This window comes from Neltuma alba, unplaced genomic scaffold, assembly GCF_004799145.2.
Source record: "Neltuma alba isolate B1F8T4 unplaced genomic scaffold, ASM479914v2 tig00011700_pilon, whole genome shotgun sequence".
NCBI lineage: Eukaryota > Viridiplantae > Streptophyta > Magnoliopsida > Fabales > Fabaceae > Neltuma > Neltuma alba.
Window position 1 is genome coordinate 18,711 of NW_021636337.1, and position 27,896 is coordinate 46,606.

General features: G+C 34.9%; 2 protein-coding genes across 4 annotated transcripts; both read right to left on the bottom strand.

Moving 5' to 3' along the window:
• Positions 1-200: 200 nt before the first annotated feature.
• LOC114716982 (lipid phosphate phosphatase 2-like) lies at positions 201-3,503 on the bottom strand. Its single transcript, XM_028902060.1, has 7 exons — positions 3,269-3,503; positions 3,068-3,155; positions 2,851-2,960; positions 2,630-2,723; positions 1,978-2,166; positions 1,821-1,880; positions 201-695 (listed from the first exon to the last, which is right to left on the bottom strand). Exons 1-7 carry the CDS (start codon positions 3,482-3,484, stop codon positions 547-549), a joined length of 906 nt encoding a protein of 301 aa, XP_028757893.1. The 5' UTR covers positions 3,485-3,503; the 3' UTR covers positions 201-546.
• Positions 3,504-19,962: 16,459 nt separating this feature from the next.
• LOC114716946 (lipid phosphate phosphatase 2-like) lies at positions 19,963-24,431 on the bottom strand. 3 transcript variants are annotated; one of them, XM_028902028.1, is made up of 8 exons: positions 24,182-24,431; positions 23,258-23,479; positions 22,821-22,908; positions 22,614-22,726; positions 21,565-21,655; positions 21,109-21,297; positions 20,938-20,997; positions 19,963-20,421 (listed from the first exon to the last, which is right to left on the bottom strand). In XM_028902028.1, exons 1-8 carry the CDS (start codon positions 24,242-24,244, stop codon positions 20,201-20,203), a joined length of 1,047 nt encoding a protein of 348 aa, XP_028757861.1. In that variant the 5' UTR covers positions 24,245-24,431; the 3' UTR covers positions 19,963-20,200. The 3 variants fall into 3 exon arrangements, with proteins under 3 accessions (XP_028757861.1, XP_028757859.1, XP_028757860.1); XM_028902026.1 differs by having other exon boundaries at positions 23,258-23,482; positions 24,182-24,430; XM_028902027.1 differs by having other exon boundaries at positions 22,614-22,723; positions 23,258-23,482; positions 24,182-24,420.
• Between the last annotated feature and the right edge of the window lie 3,465 nt (positions 24,432-27,896).

Genomic DNA, 27,896 nt, shown 5'->3' on the forward strand with positions numbered 1-27,896 from the left:
GTGGTGTATCTTTTCTTGGTTTGGCTCGCCCACCCCCTCTTTTCTTTTTTTCACACCTGCTATTCCAAGCCAGCCGCCGAGAAGTCCCTATCTTTATATAGTTTTTCATATCTTATTTGGGAATTTTATCATGCGTAGTAGGCTAAATTGCATTTATTATCATTAATTTGAATTGAAAATGATGGTATTAGAGATAAAAATGACAAAAGTATCATATTTTTATGATTTATTTTAATTGATTGATTTTTAGGATATATCGTATTAGCCCCTTCTTCAAGGAACTTCTCAAAAATCATACACTCCTCTGTAATCATCTCAGAATCACATTTGTTCAGAGCTCAAACACTGGAAGTATCCTATCTAATCTGAGGAAATGAGCATATGTCAATTTCAGGTCTTCCAGGAAGTTACAGAAGCAGAAATCTGCAGACCATATGCACATCTGATCTTTTCACGTGTCTCTTCACTAAGAGACTGAAGTCCTTGTCTCCTTGCATTTTGCGATCCATCAAATATAGGAGTTGAACTTGAATCCCAGTTATTGCTTCAACCAATATTCCCATCATGTTGAGGTGGAATACTTACAATATGGATCTCACCAGTTTGTGGGCTGATAATGTCATTGTTCGTAGATGAAACTTGAGCACCATTTTGAGATTCAGCCAACATCTGAAAATATGCATAAGGGCCCCAACCTATACACAAATATGTGAAAATGATATAGATATTCGAAAGTTCTGAACATATATATCAAAAGCCTGACCCTCGGAGGAGACATAGTGGAGCACAAGAGAGTAGACACCAGGTTTAACAACTAGCAAGGCCTTTACACAAAATTCAAACTTTATCCTAAGTGACAATATTCATTAACATTTAGTGTAGGTTGATGGAATATTTTAAACATGTGCTGCTATAAGCACCATACAGTGTTTTAATATTTTGGCAATAACATTAAGCTAAGTACCTAAATGAAAGCCACATAGGCTAAATGTACCATTAACAGTTGACCATGCAGAAAACAAAAAGGCCAACCTGCAGCATAATCAAGCTCAAAGAAATATTATCCAGATGCAAAACAAATGCTAATCACATCATTCCTTCAAAGTTTCAGCACTCCAAGGAATTAAATATAAAAAGAAAACATAAACATTATTAGATACTCCTACTAATATAGTTTTATGAAACATTATTAAAAAGGTTGCATATGCCAGGAGAAGATGTAGTGTAAAATATTCAAGAGAAATCCAATATCACAATCATAGTTTATAGCAAAAATCATAAAGCAGCTCCTCCATAACTTAAAGATTATGCTAGAGGCAACTTCCATGATAATTGATTGGATGGAAATTTAGATATAACATTCAGCCATCCTTTAGCATGGTCAAGGTTAATTCAACTCCAAAAAGAAAAAATGAAAGATTTTTATAGATGTAGTTAATGGAAGGCGCTATCATGTATTTCTTTATAGTTTTAACTTGAACAGAACGTATGGGAACAACAACGATTGAACTCGTCCACTCAGACCTAAAAGCTTTAATACCATTTCAGGATAATTGCAAGCCAAGGCTTAAGCAATTAAGCAAAGTTTCATGATCGGTTTTTATTAATATCTATAACAGGCTCAGCTCAAGGGATGATTAACATGTTTCTTTGTAGCATAACTTTAACATGCTGAACCAAAGTACTGTCACAGAACATATACGTTGACAGAAGAAGAGCAGGTTGGCAAAAAAAATAAACAAAGAAAGAAAGAGCAAAAGCAGACTGTCACAACAATTCAATGTGCGTTAAATAGGACAAGGAACAATTCGTGGACATACCATCTGCATCATATGGAGGAGGAAAGAATTGCAAGTAAGAAAAAGAAGCAGCTATCGCTCCTGCATAAAAGAAGTTCACATAAGGAATTTTGGAAAAACGCAAGCGTTAATAATTAGTCAAATACAAACAAGAATTTTCAGACCACAAACAACACACCAATTAGACCTCCGGCAAACACATCTTGCCAATGATGCCAATAATCATCAACACGTGAGACTGCAACCATAGCTGCCATGAGGATTGGTAAGAGAACAATACAGAGCTTTGCAACATGACCCCTACGATCAAATACCTTAATCTTTCCAGATAGATACCATGCAAGAAAGGTTAGACCAGCAAAAGACCCTGCATAAAGAACAATTAAATAGCGGTTAGCTTATTTTGAGGCAGCTCAAGAAGCTTGTACCTTATTTTTACTTTTGTAGCTAGCCTGTTTCTCAATGACAATTTGAGTCATGACAGTGTTATTCTTTTCTATTATTATCCAAAGTAACTTCACACTGGACACGTTAATCCATGTGTGGTCCAGAACTTGGATAACTTGAAGCACTTTATGAAATTTAAGCATATGATTGCGGTTAGGCAAGTGAAGATCTGAGGTTTTAAACAATGTAACAAAAAAACTAAGCGACAATATGATGTGTTAACGACAAAAAGAATGCTAGTTAGTTAGTGAGGATAGTCTGTTACGATATGAGCTAGTTTATAGCTGTTATGGCATCCTATCTCTCTCCTATTTTCTGTCAACCACATAACACAATACCCGTAAACTAGGGTACATTGCAGATAGGCCCATCAGATTACTTACCAGAGGCATGTCCACTGGGGAAACTTTTGTGTCCTTGCTTGATGACACTCTTATCTCCAGTGCACAAAACATTACTTGTTATTGGATCAAACACCTGAACATCTCATGCGCTAATGCCGTGTTAACTGTGCAGATAACTTAAGTAAAGCAATGTGCATCATGGAAATAACATTATTGTTGTTTCTGAAAAAAATGGTTAGTTGATAAATTAAAGAACCCACCCCTTTGCCATCAGGAAAACATCGCCAAAAGAAGTCAGGCCGTGGCCGTCCAACAGCATCTTTGATAGCATCAGTTATCACCACAGTAATTAGAACAGAAAATAGAAGCCCTGAAAAGTGCATTTGGCAACACATAATGTTAAAAAAAAAAAAATTATGGCAGAGTGACGCACAAATGAGATAGACGGAAAGGGCTTTTAAAGCATAAAAAATGTACCCAATATAGCATGATGAAAGTCATAAATGTCCTTTCGCTTGATATAGTAGACAAGAATGACCGCCAGTGGCAGCAATACCGCTATTATCTATCCAGGAAATTAAAATTCAAGACTTCATATTTACACAGATCATGCCACAAAGGCCAAGATAAGATGCAAATTCATTTTTGAATGAAACAATTCCTCAAAGAAAGACAAACCGGGACAGCCCAAAAGGGGACAGTATTATCTTTCATTGGGTATCTGAGGTCAGTCAGCATCCCCTCTCCAACAAAGCGGTGAAACGGCTCTATCACATTCAAGATGACATCAATGACGACAAGAAGCAAAAGAATTAACCAGTCATGCAAATGTATTCTTGCCACTTTAGCTCCATGTGATTTAATGGTGTGCATAGCCAACTGAATTTCTGGCATTTTCCTCTGCAAATGACAAAATAGGACGATAAGAAAAACTTCTTCAAAATTTAAATCGCCACAAATTAAAGGAATAAAGAGACATCACAAACTTAAAGTGTTTAGAAAAGAATGTCGAGTTAAAACATCAAAACAGAACAGAGTGGAAAACAGAGACTAACAAGCAGGGGACTGCCATTGTGGCCAGAATAATTTGGATCATAATCTAATACACAGATGGTAGACTTTAAGATTTGGATCATAATCTAATACACAGATGGAAGACTTTAAGAACATACTTCAACAGAAGATAGGAGAAAACCAAATGCTCTATCAGCAACTTGAAAATGCAACTTTTCAACACGGCAACAAAAAAAGAAGAAGCAAAAAAGGCTCAAACAAAAGCAAACATATGCTTAGTCAAGTTATAAAATGCTTTTTCTTTGCCTGAATATGAAATATTAATTTAATCCATAATCAAACTAAACATATCAAACTGTACAATCACCAAACATCCTAATTGAAATGGAACAACCCATTCAGTGATCTTCCCACCGTTTTTATTTTAAAGGAGTTTCATGTGCAATGGACTCTGCATGCAGCTTTAGAAAAAAAGAGCGGGAAAGATGAATGCCAAGAAAGAAAGAAACGAAAAACAGCTCGTAATTTCTTTTCATAAAACGCACAGAGAACACAATGCGCACGAGAGAACAGAGAGATGAATGACCAGAGGCACAAACCTGCGCGGAATACGGGGTAGTTAGGAATGTGAGAATTGAATTTTGAGGGACCGATTAGAAATGCGCTACGAAGAAGATGATTCAAACGTAGAGGGAAAAAGCAGGCGAGGAGTGTGAGAAGGAGGCGGCGATCAACGATGGATTTGAAAAAACAAAAGACGACGTTGAGTGGAAAAGAGACGCGTGGGTTATCCGCAAGACGCGTGAGCCGCCAAAATGGAAATCAGGTCCTGATTAGTAAATTAAGGCTTTGTTTGCTTCAATAGAAAGAAGGGAAGAGGAGGTTAATTAAAAAGAGGGGAGAGGAAAGGAGGGAAAATGGCCAAATGGGGTTATGATTTTGTTAGGTTCAAAGGAAAGGGATAAGAGGGGATATTTTTTGTTTGGTTCAAAAGGAGAGTGGAATGAGAACTAGCTATAAAGTGATAAAAATGCTCTTATCTTTTTATTTAAATTTTTTTTATCATTTTATTATAATATTTAAATTAGAATTATTATTTTCGAATTTATGAATCTCAAATAATTAATCACCATACCTGCATGTAACACAAAAATTATATCCATTTTAAATAATAATTTTTATTAATTATAACATATCATTTCGTTAATTTCAATATGCTTGTTAAAATTTTATACTTCTAAAAGTATGATAAAAATAAAAAATAAAATGCATTATTGTCCCTACATGCAAAATATTTGTATATATTCATTGTTAGTCTTGGACGCAAAAGATTGAGAATGACAAAAAAGAATAGCAGCGGATTTGAGAAAAAAGAGGAGGTGAAAAAAGTGGTTTTAGTAAGAAAGGGCAAACCTGTAATATTAAATAATTATTAAGGATAATTTAATCAGGATGATATATAAAATTTTTCTCCATTCTAAAAAATCTCAAATTTGAAGGGAAACAGAAAGAAGGGAGAGGAGCACTAAAAAACAAAAAACAAAAATTCTTCCGTCTTTTTTATTTTCTAAACCAAAAATGTTTAACTCATCCTCTCTTTTCCTCTTAAAAAATCTCTAACCAAACAGTGCTTAAAGGTATGATGGCTTTTCCCCTAAAGATATAATTTTTTTTTGTTCAAACCATTGTACGCCACACCATCTCTGCTCTGGATCTCCTTAGTTCTGTCAATCCCGAAGCTTAGATGTTATTGCTCTTGTTGACTTTGTACAGTTGTTCTAATTTATATATTTTTCTGTTCACTCCAAAAAAAAAGGTTGATGGCTTTCGCGTTCTTCCTCGTCAGTGAGCACTGCAATGAAAAAGTGGCCTGGAAAGATGCAGACAGGATCCTTGGCTTCTCCCAAGATCTGCATAACTTTATTTTTTTAAGGGAAAATTTCACTGAAATACCGCTGAAGGCAATTAATTTCCAATAGCCCTCAAAACAATCTGACAAGTCACTGCAGGACCATGGGGGTGAATTGATATTAATTTCAAAACTAAAAAGACAGTATTGCCCCTCAAACTATTATTCTGAAATTTGAAGTCTTCTCTCTCTCTCTCTCAACTCCCGATATCTGAAGCCCCTCTCGCTCACTCTCTAAAAATTCTAGTTCATGCAGTGAAGGAGATCGTTCACCTCACTGTCGCTACTGTTGTGGTGAGGAAAGATTTTGCCATCGTCATTGCTCTGCTGCGGAGAGCCTTTGTTGTCGCCCTTGCTCTAGCAACGAGAGCCTCCATCACCGCTCCTGCAAGTGTTGGACGAGAGCCTTTTGTGTAGATATGAAGCTGGTTAAACTAGAAAAGCTTGCAGGAACGCGAACTCTACATGAATTTATTGATGAATACAGTTTGTTTTTATTTTAATAAACAGCTATTTTTGTGTGCATATGAACCTCAATATGTATTTTTGGAATGGTTCACGAAGTGGTTATGACAATCCGTGAGTTGAAATCTATTTTGTATGGCTATGAATAGATGGAGAATTTCATGATGGTACTTAGAGGTAAACTGCCCTAAGTACTGAACTGAAACTAGCTAGCAACTATATAAATGTGTGAACAAATTAATCGACTTGCAAATGGACGTATTTTTATTGTTAATGCATGTATTCTTATTGCAAAGTTCCTAATTCCACTTGTAAACAGTCACTTCCAGATTTGTGAATTGACGTGTTCAACTTTTTAAATGAAATAAATCTACTTGCAAAAGGACGTATTTCTATTGTTAACGAGTGTATCCGTGTTGCAAATTTCCTAATTTCACTTGTGAACCCTCACTCCTAGGCTTGTGATAAACTTTTTCAATTGAACCAGCTCACTTGCAAATGGATTTGTTATTCTTATTAATATACACGTCCTATTTGTAAATTTTCTAATATCAGTTACAAATGATCCCTCCCAGACTTGTGAATAATCATGTTCAACTTCTTAAATTCAACTAGCTCACTTATAAATAGACAAATTCTTATTGTTAATATACTTATCCTTCTTGCAAATTGTTTGACTCTAGTTGCAAATAGTCCCTCCCAAACATGAATTATCATGTCCAACTTCTAGAATTCAACTAGATCACTTGCAAATCGACGGGTTATTATTGTTAATATGCATATTCATATTGCAAATTACCTAATTCCACTTGTGATTAGTGCTCCTCAGACTTGTGAATAAACATGTATGACTTTTTTAGTTATATTAGTCCATTTGTAAATGGACAAGTTTCTCTTGTGAATCAATGTATCTTTATTGCAAATTTCCTAATTCTAATTGCCAATATGACAACCAAATACCTATGACATCAAAGTGTTAATCAACATATTCTTATTGTAAATTTTCTAATTCGAGTTGTCAATAGTACATCACATACTTGTAAGTTAGTGGGGAAAGACAACAAATTGTAATTAATTGACATGTAACCTACTCATAGTATATTCCCTAAAACAAAAATCGTGCAAATTCTCCATACACAAATTTTAACACATTATGTCATTGTTTTGTTTTTTATTGTCTTTATCCATTGAAGTAGTTTGCAATAGCAACTGATTGTGTATTTCTTTTGGAGTAATGAGTCACCACAACTCAGACTTTAGTGAAGTGTATTATTCTTGTGACACAACAATAAGTACTGTCAATAGATTAACACAAGCGCATCAATGCAAACTCAAAATAATGAATGAACTCATGAGTAATAGAAAATGACTATCACACAAGGGATATTGTGACTAGTGCTTCCTAGGCAATTTGCAAGAAGGATAAGTATATTAACAGCAAGAATTTGTCCATTTACAAGTGAGCTAGTTGAATTTAAGAAGTTGAATATGATTATTCACAAGTCTGGGAGGGATCATTTGTAACTGATATTAGAAAATTTGCAAATAGGATTTGTATATTAATAAGAATAACACATCCATTTGCAAGTGAGCTGGTTCAATTGAAAAAGTTTATCACAAGCCTAAGAGTGAGGGTTCACAAGTGAAATTAGAAAATTTGCAACACGGATACACTCGTTAACAATAGAAATACGTCCTTTTGCAAGTAGATTTATTTCATTTAAAAAGTTGAACACGTCAATTCACAAATCTGGAAGTGACTGTTTACAAGTGGAATTAGGAACTTTGCAATAAGAATACATGCATTAACAATAAAAATACGTCCATTTGCAAGTCGATTAATTTGTTCACACATTTATATAGTTGCTAGCTAGTTTCAGTTCAGTACTTAGGGCAGTTTACCTCTAAGTACCATCATGAAATTCTCCATCTATTCATAGCCATACAAAATAGATTTCAACTCACGGATTGTCATAACCACTTCGTGAACCATTCCAAAAATACATATTGAGGTTCATATGCACACAAAAATAGCTGTTTATTAAAATAAAAACAAACTGTATTCATCAATAAATTCATGTAGAGTTCGCGTTCCTGCAAGCTTTTCTAGTTTAACCAGCTTCATATCTACACAAAAGGCTCTCGTCCAACACTTGCAGGAGCGGTGATGGAGGCTCTCGTTGCTAGAGCAAGGGCGACAACAAAGGCTCTCCGCAGCAGAGCAATGACGATGGCAAAATCTTTCCTCACCACAACAGTAGCGACAGTGAGGTGAACGATCTCCTTCACTGCATGAACTAGAATTTTTAGAGAGTGAACGAGAGGGGCTTCAGATATCGGGAGTTGAGAGAGAGAGAGAGAGAGAGAAGACTTCAAATTTCAGAATAATAGTTTGAGGGGCAACACTGTCTTTTTAGTTTTGAAATTAATATCAATTCACCCCCATGGTCCTGCAGTGACTTGTCAGATTGTTTTGGGGGCTATTGGAAATTAATTGCCTTCAGCGGTCCTTCAGTGAAATTTTCCCTTTTTTTAATTCCCTCCGTCCTTATTATTAAGGGAAATTAACGTGAAGTCAAGAAAGAAATTTAATTATTAAAAAATCTTAATAATAAGGGATTAATGTGAATTTGTTGTCATTTCTTACTTTAAAACTTGTTATTGTATGCTCTTAAAATTATCAATAGATTATAAGATAATTAATTTTTTTGGGATTTGATTGTAATTTTTCCTATTATCAAAATCACGCAGTTTTGAACTTGGTTTTAAATATATATATATATTAATTATTGGAAAAATTAATTTGAAAATCTTTATAGTTTTATTGAGTTTTGAATCAGATCCCCGAATAGAGAATGGATGCGGACAAAAGAAAATGAGGTCCTGCGAGAGATGAGTGAGAGTAGGAGTACTAGTGAGAGAGCGAGTGAGCTTACAAGTGCCTCAATCAATTCTGAGGAGCTTCCTTTGCAAGATCCTGATTAGTCTAAGGAGGAAGAAGACTTGCAAGAAAGAAACACGAAGAAAATGTTTGATGATGTAGCTATGGAGGATCTAAGTAAACAACAGCACAAGGTGAGTCATAAAAATGATGACCTGAAGCTGAACACTAGAGGATTGAGTACTCCTTCATCTTGACCCAGTAACCAACAGGGGATAAAAAGGCCTCCCAAAATGCAGATATCATACAAAGCTAAGCTTCTAGGAATAGAGGAAGAACAAAACTTAGATGAAGACTTTGATAAGCAAATGGAAAACTGGTTGAAGGAAGAGGAAGAGATGATTCCAACGCTAACAGAGGAGCAGTAGAAACTAACCAAAAGTCTACCTAGGCTAAATATGCCTAATAAGAGATTGAAGGATCTAGATAGACCATGAAAAGATGCTTTGATTATTACCCTCCTAAGATAATTCACAAGCTTAGAGAAAATGAAGGATAGAATACAATGGCTCTTAAAATCCACAAACTTTGAGCTTATTGATCTACCAAATAAGTACTTTGTGTCCAAAACACTAATAAGGAGCTATGTAGACAGCTACTATTTGATGGCCCTTGGGTGATTTAGGGCATTATCTTGCAATTCAAAGGTAGAGCCCAAATTTCAATCCGTACTGCACTAAGGTAAGGAAGGTGGCTATTTGGGTGAAGATACCAACTCTACCACTCCATGTGTATTTAGAAGAGTGCATGGTCAAACTAGGACAGGTTATTGAAAAGGCTTTAAAGGTGGACCTAAATGCTCTAGCTCATTGTAATAATCAGAATATCACGGTTGAAAGAGGAAAATGTGTAAGAGTTAGTGTGAAGGCAGATCTAAATCAACTCCTAAAATCCAAATTTGTACTTAGGAGATGAGTTTATCACGTGGAGTATGAAGGGCTTGAGATCATCTGCTTCAAATGTGGGAGACATGACCACAACCAAGAACAATGCCCACTAAACACCCCAACAAACACAAAATCAACACCTCCAGCAATATAGCCTCAGGCAAAAAGGTTGTCAAAAAAGAAGACTGACAACATAGAAAAGCAAAATCTGTTTAGCAATCCAGTAGACGCCACTAACAAGGTATATGGAGTGTGGATGAAAGCAAAATATCCTATCAAACAGAAAATTACAAGAGAAGATAAGGAAAAGGGGCAGAAATTGATACCTACAGAAGGAAAGTCAAATAGTAAAGAGCAAAAAGCATGCTTTGCTACCCAATTTGATGTCCTCAATGAGCCAAAACTTGCAGAACCCTTAAGAGAGAAAAAAAAAACCTTCTTTGAAGAATAAAAGAAAAATGAAAGATTGGAAGACGAAAGAGGAGGACACGAGTGACATGAATCAGGAAAGAAGAGAAGACAGCAGTATCAATGGTAAAAGAGAGAGATTTTGAGAAAGGTGAGAGTAGCTACTAGGAAGCTGGAGAGATGGAAGTAGATGGCAGCCAAAAGGAGAAAAAACAAGTCAAGGAGGGAGAAAGTAAGGTTTTTAGGTTTATAAGTGTTACTCACCCTAAAGTAAAATGGGCCAGAGTCCAAGCAACAAACATAAAGGCATAGAAAGGAAAATGAAGACTAGAATGAAAAGAGCCCAGATAACTGGGCCCATAGTTGTTTCTCCTCTAAAAAAAGAATGCATGTTTCAAGGGCCCATCAACTCATAATTGGGTCTGTGACAGCAAAGAGCTTGTTGGACATTTTGAATGAAGAAGTGAAAGAGGGGGACAAAAGGAAGCTAATCATCAACCAACCATGCACTAGCAAGAAGGATACAAATATACAAGAGAGTACAGTCGGTTTTGTTGTAACAGACATTCACGCGAACTTGGAAATTGATGATCAAATGGTGAGCTCCCCAAAACCACCAGACCCTCTTAAAACTGTGCAGGAGCATAAAGTAGAAGAGGCCACAAATGAAGTGTTAGATTTATGGTTTGAAACTTGTGATGAAGTTGAGGAGATAGTAGCTGGTGAGGATGCATTGATGGGGAATTCTCATGAGAAGACGTAGCTCTCCTTCTGCAAGCTTCCCTTCTTTTTATGCATTTAATAGCCTGGAATTGTAGAGGCACCACCTCAAATTCTTCCAAGGAGAAATAAATATTTATTGAAGGGTAAAGTGATTAATATCTTGATATTACTGGAAACCCAGTTTAGTAGTTAAAAACTAACAAAATAGTCAAGAATCTGGGGTTCTCGAATTCGATTAGAGTGGAAACTACTAGCTTTGCTAGGGGTATATGGCTCCTATGGAATAGTGATACTGTGAAGATTAACTATATCTCTTCCACCACCCAACTCTTACATGTACGAGTAAATGAGAAGAAAAATAATGGAATGTTTTACCTTACCTATGTTTACATTGAAACTTCAATTGGCAAGAGAAAAATTCTTTGGGAGGATTTAGCAAATTCAATCCAGAACTTTGTTCAGTCTTGGACTGTAATAGGTGACTTTAATGCTTACTTTTTAGTAGCTAATAAATCTAGGGGTGCTCAACTGAATTTTCTTTCCATGAAGCATTTTGAAAAGTGTATTCATAATTCACAAGTAATAGAAAGACAATGGGTTGGGAATAGATACACCTAGGAAAAGAATCTAATAAAGGAAAGAATTGATTGGTCTTTCTCTAATACTTCCTGGACGAATTTGTACCCATTCTCCAAAGGTCATCACTTAAATAGATTAGGTTCTGAACATCACCTGCTACTTGTCAAATGTTCACCTTTCAAGTACCATAGATAGGCAAAACCCCCTTTCAGATGTCAAGCATCCTGGCTACCTTAAGATGACTTCATTGATGTGGTAAAAGATAGTTGGAAACAAGGAAACTGGGAGAAGAAAATTAAGTGCTTTACCACAGAAGTAGAAAAATGGAATAGGACTCGTGCACGAAACTTAGTGGAAAAGAAAAGGCTTTGTTGAATGGAATTGAGGGAGTGGATAGAAAAAGAAGAAGAAATGACAGTCAATTCCTGATGAACACAAAAAAAGAACTTTGGAGGGAATATAACAAGGTGCTTGTGCAAGAAGAACTTCTTTGACATCAAAAGTCAAGATGTAGTTGGTTGAAATGGGGGGACGGGAATAGCAAAATTTTCACACTTCTGCAATCATCAAAAGAAAGAAAAATCATATAGAGGACCTAAAAAATAGCAGTGAGGAGTAGTCCTTTGAACAACGAGCTTTCAAGGCAATGGCTCTATCTTACAAGTCTTTGTTTACTAGTGAAATAGGTGGTTATACCCAAATTACTGTGAGAAGCTTATTCCCTAAATTGCTAGATGTTGATAGACAATTATTACCTTTTAAAGTGACAGATGAGGAGATCAAAGCAGAAATGTTTGATCTAGGGGCTTTTAAAGCATCAGGGCCTAATGGTATACATGCTTTCTTTTACCTGGAGTACTGGAGCATTGTTGGAGGGTTAATTATTCAGATGGTCAAGGAAATATTCCTAGAACCAAGAAAAATCCAAAGGCTCAACAATACGAATTTGGTATTAATACCAAAGATGGATTCACCTGATGAAAGATTTTCAGCTGATATCACTATGTAATGTTAGCTACAATATAATTACCAAGATTATCAGCAAGAGAATGCAAGGTGTTATTTGTAAGGTAGTTGGCAAACATCAATACAACTTTATAGTGGGGAGATAGAGCAACGATAACATTATTATCACTCAAGAAGTGATTCACTCCATGAACAGCAGAAAAGGACAAAATGGATAGATGGCTGTAAGGTGGATTTGGAGAAAGTATATGATAGATTGGAATGGACCTTTATACATACCCTAGAATGTTTGGGCCTTGATTACAAGTTGATTAAGATAATCATGGCCTATATCACCTCTCCCTCCTTCCAGGTGCTATGGAACAGCGAAGCAACAGATACTTTCTGCTCTTCTAGGGGTATTAGATAGGGTAATCCGATATTTCCATATATCTTCATACTTTGTATAGAGAGGTTACACCACATAATACAGGATGCTATTGATGATGAGATGTGGAAACCTATTAGGCTCAGCTCTGACAGGCCTTATATATCACGCCTATTCTTTGCAGACAACCTGATCTTCTTTGGTAAGGTGTCAACTTGGTAAGTGGATATTATGTTGCAATGCTTGAATAGATTTTTTGAAGCTTCTAGACAACAGATGAATGAATCCAAAACCAAAATGTGTTTTTCTAATAATGTGCATGGATCAAAAGCAATTGAGACGAGCAAAAGGATGAGAGTAGGTCTCACAGTGGATCTTGGTAAATATTTAGTATCCTGTTGATACACAAAAAGACGTTGTATATAACTTTTGCCCCTTGTTGGAAAGACGACACAAGTAACTTTCAGGTTGTAAAAAGAACTTTCTTAATCTTGTAGGCCAAGCTCCTCTCGTTAGAACAATCCTCTCAACCCTACCTGCTTACCATATGCAAACAATGCTTATGCCAAAATGCTTGTTAAGAGAACTAGAGGGCACTAGTAAGAGGTTCTTATGTGGAGACACAGATGAACAGAGAAAACTCCATCTTATTTCATGGGATTTGATCATGAAAGACAAGAAGATTGGGGGACTGGGTATAAAGAATATGAGAATGCAAAATGAAGCTTATATGATGAAGCTTTGTTGGAAGCTCATATCTGACCCTGATGCACTATGGGTGAAAGTAGTGAAGAGCAAATATAAATGTGGGGCTATAAGCTTCCTGGATATCAAGAAAAAAAATCAGTTTCTTCACTGACCTAGATGGGTATTTGTGAGATATGGCAAAGATTCAAAGAGCAAATTAAGAAAAAAAATTGGCAATAGAGCTTCTTCATGTTTTTGGCTGGAGAATTAGTCTCAAATGAACATCCCCTTAATTAATTTGATTCCTGGATATAAGGTTTTGTGAACAAAAAAGAAACAGTAAAGGACTACACTGATGATAAAGGGGATTGGGACAATGTGAAGTTGGCTCTTTGCTTTACTCATGATGTAATTGATCGTATCACTTGAGTGCACCGACCTTGTGAGGAGAAAGGAGAAGATAAGCCCTGGACGATGGTTGCTTTTCTGTTAAATCTACCTATCATTTTCTCACTACGGGGACACACACAACAATAGACAAGTTCTGGAATAGTTTGTGGAGATGGCAAGTACCAGAGAAAATCAAGACTTTTATGTGGCTATTCTCCCATAGAAGAGTTCATATGGCGGATCCCAAAGCAAAAAGAGGATTACCAGGCCTAGGTGGCTACCCTCTTGGATGTGCACAAGTGGAAAATTCAATGCATATGATTAACGACTGTGTTAATGCAATAGACAGATGGAAGTCAGTGGTCTCACAAGGAATGTGGTAGGTCTTCTCAACCCTGTAAGGGCTGGATTGAGTCAAATGGAATTTAAAGAATGAAGCGGGAGATCAACACACAAGAAAAGTGAACTAGTAGAGGCTCTTTGGGTATATCTACTAGGATATTTGATTGTATAGATGCAAAAAAAAAAACTTTTCAACCCAAACACCTCGGCTGTTAAAACAAGAGCTGGTTAGGATCAGGATTTGCTAGGAACATGTATGATTTATGTAGGTAGATGAAGCACAGCGCCCACAAAGCAATTTTGCAAGAGGTCCAGGTCTTTTTAGATGTGGATGGCTCAGTACTTAAAGAGTGCAGAAGTGGATGTTGAGGGATTATTCGAGATCCTGCAAATAGATGGATAAGCGAATTTAGTTGCAAACTTATTATGGTCCTGTCCATGATTGCAAAACTTTTGGGTATTCTCAATGGGCTTGACATTTGTTGGAAGAAAGGCTTCAAGAAAATTACACTTTACTCCGATTGTACAGAGGCTGTGAGTATTATTTTGCAAGGTTGCAATGATGATCAACCCTTTAAGGATATCATTGATAACATTAGATTATTGCTTCAGAGGACTAGCATTTTACTATGTACTATCTTTGGTTCTTAATATAAAAGTTAGTTGACTAATTTGAGCAGATTAAAAAAACTAATTAAGTTAATTATTTATAATAAATAGGTGTTGTCTTTTCTAAAATATCCTTGCTAATCAAGTGTATTGGTTAGAACTATCATTATTATAAGGACTACCTTGAAAAAAAAAAGGATAAATATGATAGACAAAGTGGATAGGGGTCTTATATTTCGAACTAAAATAAAAGTCAAACGAGCTCTTATATTAAGAATTAGAGATAATATAATATTAACAAAGAAGAGATCAATATTGCAGATAGGTTAGCTAAACTCTCTCATAGGTTAGATACCAACTAGTGTTTCCTTGATCGATCACCACCTCCCAGTCAAGAGGTGGAGAGTGACGAAGGAAGTTAATTTGCTTTGTTTTTCGGATTTCTTGTTGTAAGCTATTGTTATTCAGTTTATATTAAAAAAAAAAAAATCAGATCCCTATTTTTTTTCCTTGTTATTCAATCCTTATTATTTTTTTTCCATACAAAAATATTGAAGATGGCGTTAAAGTTAACCAGGATATGCGCCGAAACTCATAGTCCATGTATTCTCTCTGCACCTTCATCGTTTTCACCCTCCTCTTGCACAAGCTTCATTCCGTCTCCGTTCTTGCGAGGCCAACCTGCCGCGTCTCTTCTGCAACTTAGGGTCTGTTTGGATGCCCCAAAACTATGGTTTCAAAAGCACTTTTCCGCAAAACGAGGTAACTTCCTCCACATATTTACTTCGTAATCCGTAAAAGCACTTCTGAAACCATGGTTTGGTTTCTATCCAAACACTCCCTTAGATGAGAGAGATAATGATAAATGAATTCAAACAACCTTACTGTATCTCTAAATTTCCATTCAACAAATTATCTTCGCCACATAACCTCACAGCGAATATCGAAATTTGTGAAGACACATAATGGATTATCCCAATATCAGAATTATTGATCGGAATGCGAGCTTCTCTTCTTTCGGTCTTCTTCTTTCTCTAACCCATTGTTCTTGATTCGAAAAATACCACTAGACATAGTAAGTTCAAACTCATAGCCCTTTTGAATTTCTTGTTCCAAAATGAATGTAAAGATCCAGTTTTTTTCAATGTTTATATATTACTTTCTTTTTTATGACATTATTTTAGAGTGTTATTGATGGAAGTCAAGATCTTGATTTTGCTTTAACCAAAGCCTCTCGATGGAGAAAAAGACTGTAATAGCAGCACTCCAAAACAAGGCTTATGTGGAACAAGACACAATCACCATGTTTGACCTCTTTTCGAATAGCTTTTAGCTTGGAGAAGGCACGAGGTCCCTGGTTATGGTGGAGAGATAACGGTACTTGCTATGAAGGAGACTAGTGGACTTATGATTTGTTTAGGAGGCATTTGGCAGCCTCCATAACTACTTTTTAAAAGTGTTTTCATATAAATTGAGATAATTTTTATTATATATTTATATTATAGACCGTAAAATCACTTTTTTTAAAATTATTGTTTGAGTTTTGCCCAAACACCTATTTAGTGCCACAGGATCAACCCAAACTAATGGCATCTTCAAACATTTAGGACAGAAGGACTATTTTATTAACGGAGCAAACAATAAGAATTAAATAAAAAGAAAAAAACTAAAGGCCTGATTCAAAACTTGATAAAATTATAAGGACTGTCACATTCATTTTTTCTTACTTATATCTTTGTAAAAAGAGTAGATTAGAGTTGATGAATGAAAATTTATTTAAAAAAAGATAATAAGTGACATATATTTACTGAAAATAAAAGTAAAAAGATTAATCTAAAATTTTATTAAAAAAATATGTTTCTTATGTGTGAAGGCATCATTATAAGAGAGATTATTTCTTATAAAAAAATTACCAAGTATGTGTATTAATATTCATACATAAATACATTAGTGACAAATAAAAATCTAATCGAACCGATCCGGACAATTCAAAACATTTAACAATTAATAATGTGTTGAAATGCTCATTATATAGAAACTACGCCTGGTGGAGAATTATCTAAAAGCCTTTTGATTATAGGGTTAAGGTGCACCTAACACCCTCAAGTATTTTACCAGGTACACCCAGTGGCCTAAAGTAATTTATGGTGTAATTTTACCCTCAAAGTAATTAAAATGGTGCACCGGTATCCCATGCTAACAGATCTGTTACTTTGACCGTTAAATTGATGAGTCAGCACAAGTTTGACCAAAATAATCTGACGTGGCATGTCTAATAAGCAGGTGATGTGGAATTTTTTCGGAGTTAAGGTGCATCCAGCACCCCCAAGTATTTTTCCAGGTGCACCCAGTGGTCTGAAGTAATTTATGGTGCAATTTTACCCTCAAAGTAATTAAAATGGTGCACTGGTATCCTATGCTAACAGATCTGTTACTTTGACTGTGAAATTGATGAGTCAGTACAAGTTTGACCAAAATAATCTGACCTGGCATGTCTAATAAGTAGGTGACATGGCTTTTCTTGTTAATTCCATTGTTTTCTCTGAATATTACTCCTCTGGTCCTATTTATAAGGCACTTCCAGCATGTTTCACACAGACCAAAGAAAACCTTAAATTTCATTAACTCTCATTTAAATTTTAATAACTTTTCAATTTTATTCCTATTTAATATATATTATACCTCATATAAACAAAGTCAATACAATAATAAATGAGGGGTAAATTTGTACATCCATACAAAAAAAATTCTCTCAATGCCTTATAAATAGGACCAAAAAATATCTTCTCTCTCTACCCTATAAATAGGACCAGAGGAGTATCTCCGAAAAAATTTCTTACTCTAAAAAAAATTCCAAGAGCCAAAGAGAGCATTTACTGAATAGAGAAAACAAAGCAGTGGCAGATGAAAAAAATTCCACATCACCTGCTTATTAGACATGTCAGGTCAGATTATTTTGGTCAAATTTGTGTTGACTCATCAATTTCACAGTCAAAGTAACAGATCTGTTAGCATAGGATACCGGTGCACCATTTTAATTACTTTGAGGGTAAAATTGCACCATAAATTACATTAGGCCACTGGGTGCACCTAGAAAAATACTTGGGGGTGCTGGATGCACCTTAACTTCGAAAAAATTCCACATCATCTGCTTATTAGACATGCCACGTTAGATTATTTTGGTCAAACTTGTGCTGACTCATCAATTTAACGGTCAAAGTAACAGATCTGTTAGCATGGGATACCGGTGCACCATTTTAATTACTTTGAGGGTAAAATTGCACCATAAATTACTTTAAACCACTGGGTGCACTTGACAAAATACTTGGGAGTGCTGGATGCACCTTAACCCTTGATTATATGAACCCCAAGTCAATTATTCTTCATAATATTGCCGTTTTAAACATATAGCTTATGGGTGAAGGCACGCATGATTTTCATCACTGTCTTTTCCCTACACCTAATGCCCCTATTCACTTTCACAAGCTTGAATAATTTTTTTTCAATTTGTTTTTAAATATATATAGATATGAAAAAGAAAAAATTTCAAAAATAATATCTTTAAAATTTTTAATTTTCAAATCAGGAATAACTACAAAAATATATTATCATTTGATTTTTCAAATATTGTCAATTATTATTAAAGTGAGGTAAACAAGACTAATTTAGGATTTTAAAATTTAAAGGCATTTTTTAATATTCTCCCTACAAAAAATATATTCTCAAACATATATCACTTTTTTTCTTTAATTTATTATTTGATTTTTATTATATATTTTAAAACATACAAAATTATTTGATTTTATAACATACAGATATGAATATTATTTTCATCTATTTTAATTGATAATATGTGGATAATCCTATTATTATTATAATTTTATCATAGATAATGTCATGATATATAATAAATCACGTGTGATGCTTTTGTCATGGTGACATTTGTCCATTTTTACCTCTAAATTCTTTTTCTCATCAATCCAAACAGAAATGATGGTGGCATTACCTCGGGTTTTCTCTCTCTCTTTTTTACTTCCATTTCTTTTCTATATGCTTTTCTCTCCCTCCAAACCCAACATTAAAGCCTACTCTACAAGGTGCTGGTCAACAAAAAGTCTACTCTACACGTTTGTGAGGCCGGCCTATTTATTCAATTAATGTATATCTATCGCAATCTATAACTCTGATTCAGGCAATTCTGACAGAAAATTATATGAATTTGCCGTCAAGTCATGAACCTACTTTTAAAGACTAGAGATGAGGATGACCTATTAAGAATCTATTTTAAATGTCATTCATATCATTTGTCTATTTTAAATTTATTTTAAGTCTGAAAGTGCTTGTCCTTTCTAATAATTAAAGACATTTTTGTCTTTATATCATATGTCGGGAACTTCTGTTTTTGTGTGTGTAGCAGTAATTTTAGTTTGTTGGAATGCTCAATAACAAACTTCGCTTCCCACCTTTTCTATCTTTTTAATTGATATTTATTGGAATTGGAATCATACATATAAAAGCTGCATCATTGCATAAAGAAATAAATTAAAAACTCAAAAAAAGCCAAAAAAATTCAAACAGAACCCAAATTTACTCAAATTAGTTACATAAATTTTATATTAAGCAAAGGTAATAGTATTGTCCAATAAACACCAAATTTGTTAAGAGTTATATTGAACGGGTCAAATTACTTTAAGAAAAGATGAATGTATACGATTGAATAATTAACAAGATAATTAATGATTAAGGAAGCAAAAGACATATATGCTGAGACTGGATCATTCCTTTCTCGAGTCAAGCTGGTACCAGAAAAACGCAGATGCAGATGTGAATCGCCTTCCAAGAGTTTTAAGGATGATAAATAAATAAAAGAGGTTAAAATGGTGGGTTGTGTTTTCTTGGTTTGGCTTCACATCATAGCCTCTATTTTTCTTTTATCTTTTATCTTTTTTTTCATTTGGTACCAGGCGCCTTCCCTCAATTTTTGTTTTAACTATCACAGGGGAGAAGAAGCAAAATCCTTCCATTCCTCACTCCTTCAAATCATTAAACTAAACGCACCATAAATGATTTATTATACGTTAGAGATAATAGAACATCCCCCAAACACATCCAAAATTATGATATGAAATATTTTCCAAGAACAACTTAATTTCTCAATCTTGTGCAACACACAGGCTAGCTACAATGCTACATGCCATTTGGCAGCTAAAATTATAACTACAATTGGCTGCGTGGAAGACCACATATACATGAATACAGAAAAAGCAATCACAGCCTAAGGAGGACATGAAGGAAAAGCGCCTAAAGCTGTACATGAGATCCGTCACTTGCGTTCAAGCTCCATGGCCTCCAATGTAGGGCTATGAATGTCATCGCAGTGCAAAGGGAAATGAGTGAAGGCATCAGTACGATTTCGCCGTGCTCCTGGATTCACAGCCCCAGTCTCCACGTCCTGCTCACCAACTGCAGTATTCTGGTTATTCCTGTTCGCATTAGCTCGCGATTCCTCCTCCACTGCTTGGAAATATGCATATGTTCCCCACCCTGGGAAATCAGCAGACTTATAAAATAACCATGGAGGAACCACAGCATTTCTTAGGTGCACAGATTTGAAAAATAAGTCACTCATGGGGAAGAAAAGCCGAACACCAGTTCCTGGAGAGCTAAAATTTGCATGATTTTAAATTTTTATATATAATGGAAAAGAACGGGCAAGAATCAGACAGTGACAACCAATGTAGATCTGACCACAGAAACATCTAATCTTTGTATTCAGGTGACAAAGTGCTCTTCAAGACAAAAATCCCATGATGCAGCGGTTCGGGCGAATTAAGAAGAGGAAAAGTGGCACATCTATTACTAAACATTTGAAGTATAGTTAGTTAACATGGACGTGTTTACTATTATCATAGTCCAATGTATTGATTGAACCATGTTGAGATAAGAACATGATACGATCAAATATGCCTCAGAGATGGCCACCAATACTTGATAATGTGAACCTTACAGAGGGGATTTGCTTTAATCAAAATGTCAAAAGAACAGACATAAAAGTGTTACCATCGTCATTATAAGGGGGTGGAAAGAACTGCCGATAGCAGAAGGTCGCCACAACAAGCCCTGGAAGAAACATACAAGAGGAGATAGTTTATTTCTTCTTCTCTAATTGAGTTCTAATATTGATATGATACCAAATAAATTTTCTTGCACTGTAAGAGAGTAGAAAAAGACCTAGAAGACCTCCAGCAAACACATCTTGCCAATGGTGCCAATAGTCATCTACCCGAGACACGCCAACTAGAGAAGCAGCAAGTAGAGGAAGAAAAACAATGCACAGCTTTGCCACATGGCCTCTCCGATCAAATGCTTTAATCTTCCCAGATAGGTACAAAGAAAGAAAACCTAAGCCTGCAAACGACCCTGCAGAACTGAATTGCATTAGACCAGAGGTTCGTGCATAACATATATTTGTCTACTAATTAGCTAGTAACACGATGAAGTAAAAAGTAATTAATCAGCAAGAGTTATGAACTTAATTTATACTATGAATGTAGTTACTGTGTAAAACTATATGATTGCCACTTTTGACCCTCTATTTTTAAAATGAAAAGTGAAAATGGTACAAAACGTTTACCATATCAGTCAATTAGTGATTAAAAAAACTATAATTGAAATCTTGTTGCTCACAAGATGTATGGCCGCTTGGGAAACTCTTGTGTCCTTCTTTTATATCACCAGCTTTCCCATGACATACCACACCTCCCCATTTATTGTAAACCTGTGAGGGTAATCAAGAAGACGATGATTATAATGACCACCTTCCAAAGTAGATTATCATTTGCTATATAAATTGATTATTTGGGGAACTGTTCCCCCATATTATAAGTTGTCAAGCTGGACCTAGGCCCCCTTTTTCCATCAAAAAAGAAAAATTGGCAGTTTACATGCTACAGATAGTTTGGTGAAAACATTTGGCAGCTTGAGTTAATGAAGACCGGAATATGCAAAAGTGTCCAATATTGATCCTGTTTGGAATCAGGATTGAAATCACTTATAAGCACGTTTCATATAAGTCGAGACAAAATTTCTCTCACATACTTATCTTGTATGTCGTAAATCACGATTGAAAAGTTACCTATATACCATTCCAAACGGACCCATTAAGATAAGAAAATTTTTGTTGTCATTTGCACATAATTGGGCACAAGTCCCCGTGATCTTAAACCTCTCAATCTCTCCGTCCAAAACATTCTGGTTAATACTAAATCATTTAATGTGAGAAAATGTAGTATATACAAGAAATAGAGTTTATGCCATGTGCCCTCTAATCAATACTCTTATTGAAATAAGGACGTCTATTATGAGAGATTGGACAATCACTTTTGACCATGCTTTTAGGTTAAGGGAGACCAATTCTTGCATTGACTAATTAGCTCATTATGCCCGTCGTAGAGTTTCAAATGATGCAGACAATATCCTTAGGTTAGTTGAATGTTTCGTGGGCTAACGTGTGTATTAAGCATGTTGCTCCTAAGAGTTGCCTCTATGGCTTGACACTGTATCTCGTTTATTCAAAAAAAAAAAAAAAAAGTATTCCATGCATTTGTACTACAATCAAAATAAGTTATACTATTTATGATTTTTGCACAATGGCTTCTTCCACTTTTTATGGTTGATATTGATTATATTGATATTGATATTAACTATACAATCAATTTGAAATAGACGTTACTTGCCTCTATTCCATCAGGAAAGCAACGCCAAAAGAAGTCAGGTCTAGGTCGGCCAACTGCATCTTTTATTGCATCAGTCATGACTGCAGTGACCAGCACCGCATATAGGAGACCTGCTAGCAATGAAGTACATTGCTTACCGCATTTGTACAATTCTTCAACGACTCTTGAGTACTAATGTACGTATATGAAAGTGCAAAGAAAATTTACCTAAAATACTGTGGTGCAAATCATAAACATCTCTCCTACGCATATAGAAGAAAAGGAAAACAGCAATGGGCAACAAAACTGCATAGAGCTGACCATTAAGAGAAAAATTATTAAATTCACTCTGTTACTTGCAACAACTGGGATTATTAACTTGCTAAAAAAGAGAAGTGTTAGAAACAAACGGGGTAGATGACTAGATGCCAATAATTTGTTCCGTTATCATGATAATTAATAAAGCATCAAATCAAGCAATTTTCAAAGGAGAACTATAAAAAATGAGCACAATTATCAGTCAGCTTGGCACTTTAAATTGACACCATAACATGTGAATCTTATGCAGAATAAACCTATAGACCCAACAGAGCAGATCCCATGACAAGCGAACAAAGCTTTCAGGATTAAAATTTTAAATTTTTCAGATAAAGAATAAAACTTACAGGAACAGCCCACACTGGCACTGTGTTGTCTTTCATGGGATATTTAAGGTCTTCCATCATGTCCCTTCCAACAAAGCGATAAAATGGATGAATGGCATACAGAATGACCTCTAACACCAAAAGAAAAAGCAATATAAGCCAGTCTTGCAAGTGATTTCTTGCAAGTGAAGCTCCATGAGATTTGATGGTGTGAGCCGCAGGATCAACTTGTCCCATGCTTACCTGCTGTAAGAAACCAAGGCAGACAGTGAAATTGGAAAGGAATCGTCTAATTACAAGGCTGGGACATAGTAAAACTCTAAAGCATTTCCTGCACTGAGATATCAGATACTTCCAAGATGGCTCTAAAGTCTTACTGTTTGACCAGGCTTTCCTTTGTAATAAGCTAAAGTTGATATACATATACACGCTTGTTATTTCCTCGTCTGAACGAAGAAGAAACCCTGCTTCACTCATGTCAAATTTAGGTAATAATAGCAGACATACTTTCACACTTATGTCCCTACCTATGATGCATATATTTCCAGAATTCTGTTTTGGCAAAACTCTGCTATTATACTCTTTGAATCTGTGAATCAATAAAAAATGAAAATTGAAGAGCGTGCAGGTCATGCAGGCTAAGCCAGGATAGGATTCATTCTACCAAACATGAATATTCCAATTGCCGAATACAAAACCTTGGCAAAACTCTAAAGCTCTATTTCGGCATAAAATTCCGCTCTAAAATATGACACTACACGCCAAATTTCATAAACCTGCAAAATTTGAGGACCATGATTTGCGTAGTTAACTGAACTGAAAAAAAAACAATAGCACTAGACAAAAATGGAGAATTGTTGAAAAGTTACTTCATAGAGTAAAACCACTCCCTACCTAATCAAGAAAACAGAAAGAAAATCAGAAAGCAGTTCACTAATCACTAACCTTTAACAAAGCCAAGAATCTTCCAAACGGAAAGAGGGATGACAGCACATCCTTCCACGCCATAAAAAACGAGGCAGTTTGTGAGCGCAGTCACGAAATTCCCGATAATTTTGCCTATAGTACAACAACGCTGAGATTAGCCGACAGTGAGGGGGAAGGGCGAAAGAGGTTCATTGTTGCAGAAGCGAGAGAGAGTGAGAAAAATCATCCTAAACAGGACGAAAGTGAAAGTTAAAACACAAAGGAGTGGAGACCAAGAAAAGCGGCCCCTCTGTTAAAGATTATCCCATTTTCAAAATTAAAAAAGAAAAAATGAGAAAATTTTCTCGGAAAATTGGGAGAAAAAAATTTTCCGGCATATTTTCCGCCCCGTGAAGAAGAACAAGAAGAATGTACCGGTCACTCACCAGTGAATGGACGGAAAGAGAAGGAAGTTTCAACTTCCCAAGTTCGAAGCAAGACGATTTGGCGCGGACCGGTTGTTTCAACTTTCATCCTTGCGCGATCGCGTCACAATAAACTTAAACCGAAGTAACTGACTGTCTGAGGGTTGTTGGGTAACATGGAAATACTTTTAAAAAGTTTTTTTTTTTTGTGAATTAAGATAAATTTTTCACATATTTATTTCATATATCATAAAATTATTTTTAAAATTATGGTTTGATATTCATTCAAATACCCTCTTAATTACATTGTCTGCAATAGCCGTTTAGTGAAAAAAAATTTATACTACTTCAAATTCAAAATATAAACTTCAAATAATTAAATCACATATCTTAAAAAATTAATTAAAAATAATAAATATGTTAAAAAAATTATAACTTATTTTTTTTAAAACATTCTTATTAGAGAAAAAGTAGAAGAAAAAATAAGTTAAAAAATAAGAGAGACATAATTAATCAGAAATAAAAATTAAAATATGCGTATAAATGGTCAAATAAATCCAAATTATAAATCCAAAAAAGAAAAGTTCAAAAATTTGTTGGTTATATTTTGAATATGAGGGGGTATGTCATTATATAAGCAGGCTAAATACAAATTTCCATTCCAAGATCATGTGATTCAATTGGCAAATCATAGTTCCTCTAAACGGGAGGGTGTGAATCATAGTCTCGGTTATGGACAATGTGGCGTCTGTGTTTCCTTTTTCTGTGACGAACGGTTGTTGCTGTGCTTCTTTGATTGGTAGTCGTAAAACCGGGATTTAGTGATATATATACACATATGTTAACTTCAATTCTAAATATAATACATCAATCAATTTTGTCCATATATATATATATATATATATAAAACTCAAAGTTTAAGAGGGTTATGTGGCAAAAAAAATTTAAAGGGATTATATACATATAAAAATAAAATTTAAAGATATAAAATTGATAAATTTGGGATTATCTACAAAGTTTAGGGTAGTTTATTATTAAATTTTTAAAAGGTATTATTAGTTTATAATTCTAAATTTAGAAAAATTTTATATATATAATTGGGTGAATAGACAAATTTACCTATTATAATATCAAAATGAAGCATCAATAAAATATTGTGTGTAAAAACCCATATAGATATTTTAAAATGATGCCAAAATACTATTTCTGTTAATTCTTCCAAACGTTCGTCACTTTTTGTTTTTTACGGGACCACTTTGAGAGTATTTGGGTAAGAATCAAACTATAATTTTAAAAGTACTTTTATAATATACGAAATAAATATGTAGAGGATATTATCTCGTTTTACAAAAAAATATTTTTTAAAAACATTTATTAGTATTGCCAAATACCCTTTTGTCCAGTTCATCTCTATGCTTTCTCCTTGCTTTTCTCAATTTCTAATAATCCCTCATTCCCTCTCATCCTTCCCCTCTCTCTTCCCCACACCAAGAGTCCGACATCTCTGTTTTCCTTTTAGTGTTCTTTGATCCGCCTCCCTTTCTCCATTTGCACTCATCTTCCAAATGATCCACCTCGTTTTTCAGCATGAACGCGGATCTCGGCTCTCTCTGTTTCTTCTTATTTGTTTTCATGGCTTTCAATCTGACCCAGTCAAAAACCACATCCCACAGAAACATTTGATATCAAAAACCATCCCATCATAGGTCTTCCATCGTGAGCAGTCTTTCATGGTTTTAAAAGTCAGTACTTCGGGCATTTTAAATTGAAAAGTTGACAAGTACTCTTTCTATTCCCAATATAGGATTAATTATTAAATTAAGTTTAATTCTAAATATAATACTTATTTTTCATATTTATTAATATTTTTTAAATTACTCCTATGGATATTTTCTCAATAATAACCAAGTAGAAGAAGGAAGGAGGGAAGATATTAAGGAAGGTGATTGTGGTGTTTTAAAAAAAATATATCATATTTCTTATAATTAACTAACTTACCTAACTTTTTTAATCTAATCAAATTAATTAAATAGATATTATATTAAGAATTATTTTTTATAACAGAAATATGATGATAGTATGATAATGATCCGATAACGATGGTAGGAGACGGCTTCATTGTGAAAGGGATAACCATAGAGAACCCGGCAGGGCCCAGCAAGCACCCGGTGGTGGCCCTCAGAAACGGCGCCGACACCTCCGCCTTCTACCAATGCATCTTTGTGGGCTATGAAGACACCCTCTGCGTCTGCTCCCTCCGTCAGTTAACGTTCTACCGTGAATGTGACATCTCCTGCAACGTCGACTTCATCTTTGGCAACAACGCCGCCTCCGTGCTCTATAACCTGTACGCAGGCAAAGCCCAATGACAAGTGGAAGAACCTGTTCACGGCTCAAGGCAGATATTGAACGCTTGGTGTGGAAAAACCAAAAAAGAGAGAAGAGAGAGGTGGAAGAATACGAGAGAGATTGAGAATGGTAGCCGGTAGGAGAGAGCACATAGCTGACTGGACAAAGTGGGTCCCAAAAAAAATGAAGAACGTTTAAGAGAATGAATTTTGCCCCATTGTACCGAACATTTTATTACGATACTTCTATTTTGATATTACAATACGTAAATTTAGGCCCTCGTCCTGAATAATTTAGTCCGTCAAAAACAGACCCGGTCAGACACTCAGTTTACACCGTTGATTTCTTCCTTTGAACACGAAAGGACTACGAGTATAATTTTTAATTTATGAATATGATTTTTTTTTTTATCAAAGACATTGACTTTATTATTCTATGCGAATGAATGATCTGCTGACTCACAGCTACCGAAATGTAGAGATTGACTTTTCTCATTTTTTATTGTCTAATGTTTATATACAAATTATCATGGAAAAATAACAACAACAAAAAAAGAAACTAAAAATTTGTAAATACCAAATAAAAAATGTCAACAAAAATTTGTGATCATTTGCAAATTCAATATTATCGACACCAAAAAATGAAAATAATGTATAACAATAACAAATGTATAACAATAACATAGGAGACAAAGAGGCGGTCTATAAATTGTGTTGTTACTAAATCTAATTTAGGATTTAGTACTTTTTTTTTTAATTTTTGGTCATTCTCCCAATTATCATTCCCTCCCTTTGTTTTAATGTTAGTTTTTTCTCAAGCAAATTTTTGTTTTTGTTTTCAATTTTTTTATAGAACTATTACCTCCGGTTCTTAATATAAGAGCTGTTAACTAATTTTAGTAGATTAAGAAATTAGTTAAGTTAGTTATTTATAATAAATAGATATTATCTTTTTTAAAAATATTCTTACTAATCAAGTGT

What these genes read in the sequence shown, in the direction of transcription:
- LOC114716982 (XM_028902060.1), bottom strand. Translation starts at nt 3,484, where the DNA reads ATGCCAGAAATTCAGTTGGCTATGCACACCATTAAATCACATGGAGCT. An exon ending in CCCCAGTGGACATGCCTCTG is followed by an intron (nt 2,167 to 2,629) that starts GTAAGTAATCTG and finishes TTCTTTATGCAG; the next exon opens with GGTCTTTTGCTGGTCTAACC. An exon ending in TCCTCCATATGATGCAGATG is followed by an intron (nt 696 to 1,820) that starts GTATGTCCACGA and finishes ATTTGTGTATAG; the next exon opens with GTTGGGGCCCTTATGCATAT.
- LOC114716946 (XM_028902026.1), bottom strand. Translation starts at nt 24,244, where the DNA reads ATGGCGTGGAAGGATGTGCTGTCATCCCTCTTTCCGTTTGGAAGATTC. An exon ending in TTTGCACCACAGTATTTTAG is followed by an intron (nt 22,727 to 22,820) that starts GTAAATTTTCTT and finishes CTTCATTGCTAG; the next exon opens with CAGGTCTCCTATATGCGGTG. An exon ending in GTTTGCTGGAGGTCTTCTAG is followed by an intron (nt 20,998 to 21,108) that starts GTCTTTTTCTAC and finishes TGTTTCTTCCAG; the next exon opens with GGCTTGTTGTGGCGACCTTC.